This window comes from Scophthalmus maximus, chromosome 13 (assembly GCF_022379125.1).
Source record: "Scophthalmus maximus strain ysfricsl-2021 chromosome 13, ASM2237912v1, whole genome shotgun sequence".
Classification (NCBI taxonomy): domain Eukaryota; kingdom Metazoa; phylum Chordata; class Actinopteri; order Pleuronectiformes; family Scophthalmidae; genus Scophthalmus; species Scophthalmus maximus.
Genome location: NC_061527.1, coordinates 15,107,149 through 15,117,822, shown reverse-complemented (window position 1 = coordinate 15,117,822; position 10,674 = coordinate 15,107,149). Strand labels below are relative to the sequence as shown.

The 10,674-nt window shown below is 44.1% G+C and overlaps 2 protein-coding genes across 5 annotated transcripts; one reads left to right on the top strand and one right to left on the bottom strand.

The window, feature by feature from the left end:
• Positions 1-737: 737 nt before the first annotated feature.
• Positions 738-2,912, bottom strand: fh (fumarate hydratase). Its single transcript, XM_035647625.2, has one exon. The coding sequence runs from the start codon at positions 2,850-2,852 to the stop codon at positions 1,353-1,355; it is 1,500 nt and encodes a 499-aa protein (XP_035503518.1). The 5' UTR covers positions 2,853-2,912; the 3' UTR covers positions 738-1,352.
• Positions 2,913-3,568: 656 nt separating this feature from the next.
• Positions 3,569-10,560, top strand: hdgfl2 (HDGF like 2). 4 transcript variants are annotated; one of them, XM_035647624.2, is made up of 16 exons: positions 3,569-3,591; positions 4,599-4,675; positions 5,249-5,390; positions 5,772-5,951; positions 6,226-6,348; positions 6,440-6,508; positions 6,625-6,802; positions 6,943-7,027; positions 7,119-7,416; positions 7,584-7,702; positions 7,807-7,874; positions 8,065-8,135; positions 8,237-8,338; positions 8,732-8,888; positions 9,024-9,141; positions 9,373-10,560. In XM_035647624.2, the coding sequence occupies exons 1-16, from the start codon at positions 3,586-3,588 to the stop codon at positions 9,479-9,481; spliced, it is 1,902 nt and encodes a 633-aa protein (XP_035503517.1). In that variant the 5' UTR covers positions 3,569-3,585; the 3' UTR covers positions 9,482-10,560. The 4 variants fall into 4 exon arrangements, with proteins under 4 accessions (XP_035503517.1, XP_035503515.1, XP_035503516.1 ...); XM_035647622.2 differs by lacking the exon at positions 3,569-3,591 and adding an exon at positions 3,690-4,116; XM_035647623.2 differs by lacking the exon at positions 3,569-3,591 and adding an exon at positions 3,693-4,107.
• Positions 10,561-10,674: the final 114 nt, after the last annotated feature.

The following is a 10,674-nucleotide window of genomic DNA, read 5'->3' as shown; positions in this document are numbered from 1 at the left end:
AGACTCTTTAAAAACCCAAACCTTCCGCGCAGCCTATGAATATTTCTTCGGGTGTGGCTGCCACTCATGGCAGGCAGCAGGTTTTTATTTTAATTTTTTATTGTTGGGTGAATCTCCCACTCGATCGCCTACATGTCTGGTTTCGTCGGCACAATTGACTGAAAGGTAGATAATTGTTTTTAAGGGGTGATAGTAATTCAAAACACTACAGTTAACATTTTGTATTGTGGATTTTGACAATGTTCAAAAAAACAAAAAAACACTCGAAATGTTTTTTTTTATTTAAAGTCAGCCTTAAAATATAGCACAGGAATGTATTATGTTTACTATTGAGTGGATCATGTTGCCCTTTTGTCTGACAATGATCAAACTCATGAAGAGAAGCTGAAGTGATGTCAGACTGATTCTGCGGCTGAAGCAGAGGAGGGAAGTCAATGTGTGATGTCATCAATCACACTGAACATTTCATTCATGATCATGAGAAATATTTATCAGTGTGTGGATCATTTTTATATGTAATAAAAGAGATAGTGCAGTGATAGAAGAAAGTAAAACTTTTATATGTAAATTTGTTTTTCCAATAAGCTTGCATTCATTGTATATAATAAAGCATATGATTAAACATTGGTCTATTTTTTGTTTGGTTTACAGTGCAATATATCCTTAATGACATAATCAATAAACTTTAGCACATTGGCAGTGTATATGTGTAAGCAAGGTCAGAAAAATATCCAAAAACCAGGACATATTTGCTTTTTAATTCTTGTTGTTTTTTCCATTTTAACTGGACATTGCACAAATACCGTAAGCCAGAACACACAGGGTACAGGAGTCCATGTTGAATTAACTGGGATGGCACAGAGTGAATATGTGAAGCTACCAACTACTACCTCAAACCGATATTTTGTGAGACTTTGAATTCCAGAACCAACTAAGTTTGTAAACAAATTGACACATTTTCCCACAGAAAAGGTTTTATAGCTGAAACTTCATATTTATGATTTTATACAACAGGCAAATCTATTGTAAATGTACTGCATTGCTTGACGAAACATGACATTCAGCTGTTTGTGTGACACAATTTACAACTATGTGGGATTTGCTGTTATATTACTTGATCATTATCCAACTAAAGAAAGAAATTTGGCCCACATTTTAATATGGACATAAGAAAATATTTGTTTTCTTTTAAGTGTTTTCTTTAAAACAAGTAAGGTTCTGCATCAATCGGTAGCAAAGGATTCTCGATTTGTATTAAGAAGTAAGAGATGTTCAGGGTTCAGAGCAAGTTTTGTTCATCCAGTTCTTTCTTTTATTTAACAGTTGAAAAGTGTCCCTTCTGCTGTCAGAGTTCACTTTGGCCCCAGCATGTCACTTGGCTTCACCCACTGGTCAAACTGCTCCTCGGTCAGGTAGCCCAGCTCTACGGCCACCGCCTTCAGCGTCGAGCCTTTCTTGTGAGCCGTCTTAGCGATGGTGGCTGCTTTGTCATAGCCGATGTGTGGGTTGAGAGCCGTGACCAACATGAGGGACTCGTTCATGAGCTTGTTGATTCTCTCGGTGTTGGCCTCGATGCCCATCACACAGTTGTTGGTGAAGGACACCGACGCGTCGCCCAGGAGCCGCGCAGAGTTCAGCACGTTCTTGATGATCATTGGCTTGAAGACGTTGAGCTCAAAGTGTCCGTTGCTGCCTCCGACGGTGACTGCGACGTGGTTCCCGATCACCTGGGCTGCGACCATGGTCATGGCCTCGCACTGGGTGGGGTTCACCTTGCCCGGCATGATGCTGCTGCCTGGCTCGTTCTCTGGTAAGATGAGCTCCCCCAGGCCCGAGCGGGGTCCTGACCCCAAGAAGCGAATGTCGTTGGCGATCTTCATCATGCTGACGGCCACCGTGTTCAGGGCTCCGCTCAGCTCCACCAGGGCATCGTGGGCGGCCAGAGCTTCGAACTTGTTGGGCGCCGTCACAAAGGGCAGTCCTGTGAGAGAGGCGACTGTGGCTGCGACTTTCTCAGCAAAGCCAATGCGGGTATTGAGTCCGGTTCCCACGGCTGTGCCTCCGGCCGCCAGCTCATACACCCTGGGCATGGCAGCCTTGATTCTCTCTATGCTGTACTTCACCTGCTGCACATAACCACCAAACTCCTGTCCCAGCGAGAGCGGAACAGCATCCTGGGTGTGCGTGCGTCCAATCTTGATGATATCTTTGAACTCTTCAGCTTTGGCAGCGAGGGCGTCGTGCAGAGCCTGCAGGCCGGGGATCAGGACCTGGTGGACCTCTGTGGCCGCAGCTATGTGCATGGCAGTGGGGAAGGTGTCATTGGAGCTCTGGCTCTTGTTGACGTGATCATTCGGGTGGACAGGATCTTTGGAGCCCAGTTTCCCTCCCATGATCTCAATGGCCCTGTTGCTGATCACCTCGTTGACGTTCATGTTGGTTTGGGTTCCGGATCCAGTCTGCCACACCACCAGAGGGAAATGATCGTCCAGTTTACCTGCTGCAACCTCGTCTGCAGCCTGGACGATTGCGGCTGCGATCTCCGGGTTGAGGCCGTAGTCCTTGTTCACCTCCGCGGCCGCTTTCTTCAGGGTTCCGAAGGCCTTGATCACTTGGATCGGCATTCTCTCACTCGGTCCCCCGATCTTGAAGTTCATGGTGGATCTGACAGTCTGGGCGCCGTAGTACTTGTCAGCTGGGACCTTGAGCTCGCCAAACGTGTCCCGCTCGACCCGGAACTCCGAAGCGGCCATTCTGGACGTGCAAATGAAGAGTTTCGAGTTGACGCCGGGTCTTTGCAGAGTCAGGAGGTTGCAGTTAAACTGCTGGACGCTTCTCAAAGACCGAAACATGGCTTCTCGTCAGAGGTGAATGCAGTGGGAGGTCAACGCAGACTTCCACTGTATAATCTGTCATTGGTTGAAGAGGAAACTATGATCGCAGGCCAGCCAATAGCGACGCAAGAAGGGCGGGACTTCCGCTCAGGTTGTCGTATCGAATGGACACGACCAGGCTGCTTCATCCGGATCAGTGAAGCTTGCCACAACATTGCGCGAACTAATATCCGCTATGACAACTGACTTTAATTTGCTTTGGAGAGTAAAAGTCAGTAAATTTACATAATTATTTTTTTCGTTTCTTCTAAATGTACATTTGATTAACCAAACAAACAAATTACATCTGTGAGATGTGGATTTTCTGATATTGGCACATAAACCTATTTGTGTCATTGACATATGAATCGATTACAGAAGCCAGGGAGGACAGGAGACACTTTTTTATTTTCAGACTTTATTCTTTCAATGCCAAGTTTCACATTTAGACACATTCACAACCTCAAGCATCACAAGGCCTAAATAAATCAGACAACCATCAGCACTATGGACATCTTCACACCCCTTAAAAACAAAAATCGACCCCTTCCTGTCAGTGTGTGTGTGTGCTTGTGTGTGTGCGAGTGCATTTGTGTGTGCTTGTGTGTGCTTGTGTGTGTGCGAGTGCATTTGTGTGTGTGTGCGAGTGCGTTTGTGTGTGTTTGTGTGTGTTTGTGATTTAGCATGAGTATGATCAAAGGACTGAAAGTTCATGAAGGTAGTATTAGACTGCGTTTGTTTTTTCCAATGTGTATGTGAACATCTGACTGAATGTATATGTTTAATTTTACACTGATACTGTACAGTGTGCCAACATGTGATTCTGTCTGTATCAACTGAAGCCTGTCTAATATTGTGACAGTATAGGTTATTATAAACCAACCTGTGGCATCGACTTTGGAAATGCAACGTTTTCAGCTTCCAGGAGAAATACCTTTATTGTGAAGCATGTAACGAGCCTTGGCCGGAAGTCCTCTGCGCGTTGTTGCTGCGTTCCCTCCGCTGCCCCTTCTCTCGCGGTATCGCTAGTACACCGTTAGCTTGCTAGCTAACCACATCGTTTCCAGGTTTCGTGTCGACCTGAAAACAGCAAGCGGAGCGAGACACGGAGGCCGCGCAGCCGAACCGTCTTCACGCCCAGGCTGCACAAAGGAGCGGGACAATGCCACACAACTTCCAGCCCGGAGACCTGGTCTTCGCCAAAATGAAGGGATACCCCCACTGGCCAGCCAGGGTAGGCAAGGAACGTTACCAGCAGCCGGAGGGGCGGAGGGGGGTGGGGGCTGCTGCTTTGCATGGGACGCCGGAGAAGGTTCTCTGTGTGTCGGTGGTCCTGGCGAACACCGACACGCGACTTCATCTCCAGCGGGTTGACAGGCTGCGTGTGCGGGCCCGCGGCCGGTGCAGCGGCGGCGGCAGCAGCAGCAGCAGCGTCATTTGCAGGAGATGCTGCTGGCCTCGTCTCTGTGGAGGCAGACAGCAGCACAGCAAAACGGTGTTATTCTGGAAATGATGTTTCCAACCGGGTTCTCAAAGGAAACAATCACTGATGAGAAGACATGTTTATGTTGGGGGCTTAACGCCAGTCTAAATGAATCTGCACCGTTTCGTTTCCCAGAGGTAAACATCCCGATGCCTCCGTGTGGAAGTCGCAGGTCCACGGGGGCAACTCGTGCAACGTTTCCCTCTCCGGGGTTTTAATGTGCAGGTGTTGCTTGTTTTCAGATCGAGGATGTGGCTGATGGAGCAGTGAAACCGCCTCCTAACAAAATCCCCATTTTCTTCTTTGGAACACACGAGACGTGAGTACAACACAGAGTCGCCGGGCACGTAGAGGTACAAGATGAGTGCATGTGTAGAATTTGAACTGTTTAGAATTGGATTTACAGTAAAGTTGGGTTAAGAAATTGAATGGTACTAAGTGCTATACTTGTTAGAAATCCATTAACTAGTGGAACATTTTTTTGTCATTCATGTTTGAATTGGCTGTGCCATTTTTAAATTCAGGCTCTGTCTCATCTTTATTTTTTGGGCCTGATATCTACTTTGTGAAAGCGATGGTGAGAGACGAAAAGTGAAGTCACTGCTTGTTAGTCTCTCTTCTTTAGCTTCATTCTTTTCTGAAGGTTCGCCGTTGAACCGTTGACAGTGTGCAGCATTTTTCCCAAGTTATGTTTCCTGATGTTTTGACCATGCATCAGACACCATCTGTGACAAGATGGCACCTGCAGTATGTCAATCTATCACTAGGTGGCACTGTCTACTGTTATAAAGTCTCGAGTCTGTGTAACAACAACCTTTTATTTTTAAGATTGTTTTGTTTTTTAAGTTGACCAGATTTGTTCATATATTTTCTTCATCTCTCTCCTTCACAGAGCATTCCTCGCAGCGAAGGACCTTTTCGCCTATGAGAAGAACAGTGAACGCTTCGGAAAGCCAAACAAAAGGAAGGGATTCAATGAAGGTTTATGGGAGATCCAGAACAACCCACACGCCTCCTACAGTGCCCCGCCTGTAGTAAGTAACCCCGATATCGAAAATCCTAAGCATCCATAATCTGGCATTACTCTGTGCTTAAAAAAAAGATAAAGTGTTGGTGTCGACTTCGGTTCAGTGTCCCCCTACTTATTTGAGTTTTGACTCATCAGTTGAATGTTATCCAAATATTAATGAAATGTAGAAATCATTGTCAGTGTTTTTTTCGAATTCAGTGCCTTGTCACTGCTCAACGGTGACGTTTAAAGATCACCATGGTTCATTTCATATTTGCTTCTCCCTGTCAGTTCTAATGGAAACTGTCAGAGAAAGGCAAGATGTCATCGTGACAGGCCTGGTAGGCTGCATTTCATTTTCAGTGAAGCATTTTGTATTAATCTTCTTATCATGGTTCGTCTGCAGCCGGCTAGCTCATCTGACAGCGAGGGCAACAACGCTGGAGGAGGGAGTGATGAGGATGAGGACGATGAAGAGGTCGTTCCTCCTCCAAAAGCTGACTCTGGAAGCGAAGTTGACTCAGATTCTGGGAGTGAAGACCGCGGACGTGGAGGAGGAGTGAAGCGAAAGCCGCCAGCTCCCAAGGTAGTTGCTCAGTCACCTAGCATGCAAAGCAGCAAAAGAGTTACCATAACAATTAGTGTCAGCTGGATTCTTACTGAGAATTTGTCTGCTTATATATAATAATCAAAACAATCAAGTTAATCATTTTGATGCTAAAAGCATGAGAAGGGCGATGCATACCCTGCACTCTACACACCCCAATCAGACTAACTTTGTTACATTGTTACATAACTCTGCAAAAACATAGTAGATCCTATTAATTTATGCCTTTCTGCTGCTTTTTCCTCTGTTTTAGCGGCCTCCACCTCCGAAAAAGGCTCGAGGGTCTTCCAGTGACCGAGATGGAGAAGAGAGTGGATCACCCTCCGGATCAGAACCCACACCTTCGGAGTCTGACTCTGGAAAGAACAGTGACCAGGTAATCTCAAAAACACACACGTACACTCAAACAAAATGATTTTTGGCTGGCTAAACAGCCTATAAATGGCACACATTTATTTTTCCAATAGGATTTTACTCCACAGAAGAAAACCGGTGGACGAGGTGGGAAGAAAGCAGGAGGGAGAGGGAAGAAAAAGGTCAACCATTTGTTCTCTTGATATAGTATAAGCATTTTTGAAAAGCTTTTGTTATGAATGGTAATGGGTTTTTCCCCAATCTCCTTCACATTCCTATTTTCTCTGTGATGTTGCAGAAGGCTTCCTCTGGCTCAGATTCAGAGTCGGGATCAGGCTCAGAGAAGAAAGTAGCGGACAGTGACTCGGAGGACGAGAAACCTCGACCAGCTCTGTCTGGCTCAGAATCCCAGTCTGGCTCAAAGTCTGAATCAGACTCAGAACCACCTCGAAAGGGCCCACAAGCACGCAAGAAAGGTGCGTCTCTAGTCATGTTAATCAAGTAGCACTAACAGCTGCATGCACAGTTACAGGCATGGATGTAAGTTGGTATCCTAATGTCCTTCTTTTTTGCTTATGTTAATGTGCTCAATTGTTGTTGTTTTTCCCTTCCACAGAGAAGCCTGCACCAAAGCCCCGTGCACGGAAACCCAAACCCACTCCGGCAAAACGAGCAGCTTCATCGTCCTCTGACAGTGACAGGTCAGGAAGCTTCTTTTTACCCACTCATGTACCTCAGATTTATTTGAATTCCAGTGTGAATTTGAACTAAAGTTGCCCTGTTTTTTCACAGTGATAGTGAACCTGACCGCATCAGTGAATGGAAGAAACGGGATGAGGAACGCAGGCGAGAGCTGGAGGAGCGGAGGAAAAAGGAGGAGGCGGAGGAGCTCCGTCGGCTACGTGAGAGAGAGAAAGAGGAAGAAGAAAAAAAGAAAAAAGATAAAGATAAGGGCAAAAAGGAGAGTGACAGTGACAGCAGCAGTAGCTCAGATGAAGGTGTAGATGATCACCCATTGAAGAAGTCAAAGAAACCCCCTCCACCTCCGATCCCTGCACCTTCCGACTCTGATTCTCCATCACCAACCGAGGTAAAGATACGTCCTGAAATAAACACATGTTTACTAAAAAATAAGTTAATAAACTAAATATAAAACATGTAAACTGTGTTATATCGATTTGTTTTACCCTAAAAGCAAAATCTTTGCAGGTGAGTCTTAATTGACATATACAACTTCTTGTGCTTTTGTCATCAAAGGTGAAGAAACCACCCAAAAAGTCAGACAACCAGAAGAAGGCAAGAATAAAAAAAGAGAAGGAGAGAAAAGAGATAAAGGAGAAGAAATCCAGACGGTCAGAGGAAAAGTCCAGAGGAAGGTGAGTGCACAATGAAGAACAGCATAAAGTATGCAGACTGCTGTCATTAGATAAACTCCATTCAAACGCCATATACACAGAACTCAGAGTTCCCTCTCTCCTAGATCTAAGCCTGAAAAACCCAAACGCAAACCAGAGAGGCCGCCAGAGAAGAAGGTGGAAAAGAAAAAAGGTTAGTTCCTCATACATTCACTCTTATTTTCACATGCACTGTTCTTGTTCATTGCAGTTGACGAGCAAAACTATTTCCTAGAAATGCTGGAAACCACTCAGCTCTCCACCAAAATCTCAACATTCAGTATTGTTTCAGTGAGCGGGAAAGAAAGAATTTAGTGACTGTCACTTTGTGTGTCCAAATGCAGAGTCATCACCAGAAGAACGGCTACAGAAACTCCACACAGATATAAAGTTTGCACTCAAAGTGGACAACCCGGTAACTGACATCTATGTGTTTGGTTTGAAACAGTTTTCCTATTTTCTGTGTTGTTGGGTCAGCTTGAAAGCCAAACTTCGATGTGTTTGTGTGTATTCTAGGACATAGAGCGGTGTCTACAAGCCCTGAAAGAGCTTGAGGCTGTGCCCGTCACCAGCCAGATCCTGCACAAGAATGCTGAAGTTATTGCCACATTAAAGAAGGTGAAGTTTAGTGTCTTTTGTTTGGCTGACGTTACTTTATATGTTTCCAAGCTCATCACTTGCATTAAGGCAGGGTAAACCCACATTTAATGGAAAATTGTCAACGTGATGTGCTAATTGCAACATATACTGTAGGAAATTACACTAGAAATTACACTGGCCCTGGATGCTAGCAGTTGCTTTCCAGAGTGTTATTGATTGTACACTAACCAATTGCTTATGCGCCTTTTCTTCATGATGCTATACTTTGCTTTGTTCATTCAAATACAGATGTTGCAAAATGGGTGGTCCTATGAACCGGGCCGTCCTTTATTCGGGGCCAGTGCAGTACATTTCTCATTGAAATTATCTTCCCCATTTTAATGCTTATGGTTTTTATCACCAATAATTTAGATTCGGCGGTATAAAGCCAGCACCGCTGTCATGGAAAAAGCCAGCGAAGTTTACAACAAGTTAAAACTTCGCTTTGTGAGCAAGGCAGAGGTAGCAGTTAAACCTCAAACAGAGAGCAAGGAACCAGAAGATGATGAGAAGGAGACACAAGACACAGGTAAAGAAAAAGACGCATTTAGGATCTAGTCGTGATCTGGGTTCTACATTACTTGGATTTTTTTCTCCCATCAGACTTGGTTACTTGTTTTGGTTAATCCTGCATGCTTACATTAATCAAATTTGGCTTTTCTAGACTCCACTCCAGTGAACGGGGAATCAGAGCAGAAAAAAGAGGATATGGATGAAGATGAAAAACCGAAATCACCCACTCAGGAGGAGAAAAATGACGATGTGGCTTCAAGTCCTAACAGGTGAACATCCCATTTGAAGTGATACACAGTGTTTTTGCTGTGCTTTCAGTTGTCTTTAAGGATATTAAAGTAGGTGTCTTAGGCCTGCGATCATTTTTAAAAATATTTTTAGGTTTTAATAGAACCATTTTACATCTTGAGTTTGCACTGAGCATTTTCCCTCTTTGACATGCTGGTAATTGTGATTTAAGCACAGTAGCAGTTGTGACCGACGGTGTGCTCTCTCTTTAGACGGAGCCCAAACAGCCCTGCTGAACAACAGAAACACAACTATGAAGAAGAAGAAGAAGCAGACAACTCCTTCTCTGCAGAGGCGGAACCACCTGCTGTTGAAAGCTGAAAGACCCTTAACCACCACTGCAGCGGACCAAGCACTAAAAGATGGCGGTCCCTTTGTTTGCCATCATACAGTGCTCTTGGCCCAGCAACATTGCAACACACACCCAGCATCTCCTAGAGTATCTGTTACATCAGTGCTGATGTTTTGGACATTTTGTACTATAACAATATCAAGCCAGAAGGCCCGATTGCTCACACCCATGGGTCCATTATTTATCCCAGAAAAAAAAGGAAAGCTTATTCGTGTGATAGTTTCTTTTGTTTCTGAAATGTACTTTTCCTTTTATACGACACTCGGCCCGTCCTGGATCCTCAACCTAAGCCCCTGCTCCTGGCTACTGTGTTCTTTCTACCACATGAACTCTTACTTTGGTCTTTCATACTGTATGTATATTGAATGATTAAATTTTTAGCACTTGTCACCGGAATTTAGGCAGGGGTAGTATGAGATCAAACTTTAATGATTGTTGCGGGGGGAAACTGGGTGGAAATGGAGCCATGCTGTTAATTTTTCGCTTTGAAGATTTTGTGCAGCCCTTATATTTGTCGGCTTCATTTTCTTTTTCTTTCTTATAAAGCGTACAAAACATCACAAACACCTCTTGTCTGTGTGTATGACATTGTGCGAGTGGTGGAGAGCTATTTGTGAGGGGTTCTTTTTAGTATTTTTTTTTAAATTATCTGGTTTCGATCCAATAATTTCAGTCTGAAATGTTTGTCGCAGTGATTGTTAACCTGAAGCCATGAGCTGAGTCTCTTAAAACTGTCCACCTGCTTTTTTTATAGCCTATTTGCATCTACGATTTTGTCTAAAATAACAACTGCTGTGGAGTAACACACCTTGCACTGTCATCTCCCCATAGAATCTGCATCCAGTAACATAATAAATGGTATGAACGTGCAGATGGAAAACTTCCCTTTTAAGCAACTGAACTCTCATGTAGCTGCAGCCTTTTTTTTCTCATATTTTTTTTTTTACATTTCTCCATCATATGCATACAACAGGTGTTTTAATGCTATATGAATTGGTAAAGCATTTCTATCACATAGTTGAGACTTGAATAAAAACCTCAGTATGGATTTGTTTCTATTTTATTTCAGTGTTAAAAAAAACCCTGCTTTTAATTCATTCAGCAGCAGCATATAGTGGATTAGTCGGTTCGAGGCTTCTGCATTTACACACTCCACTTACAT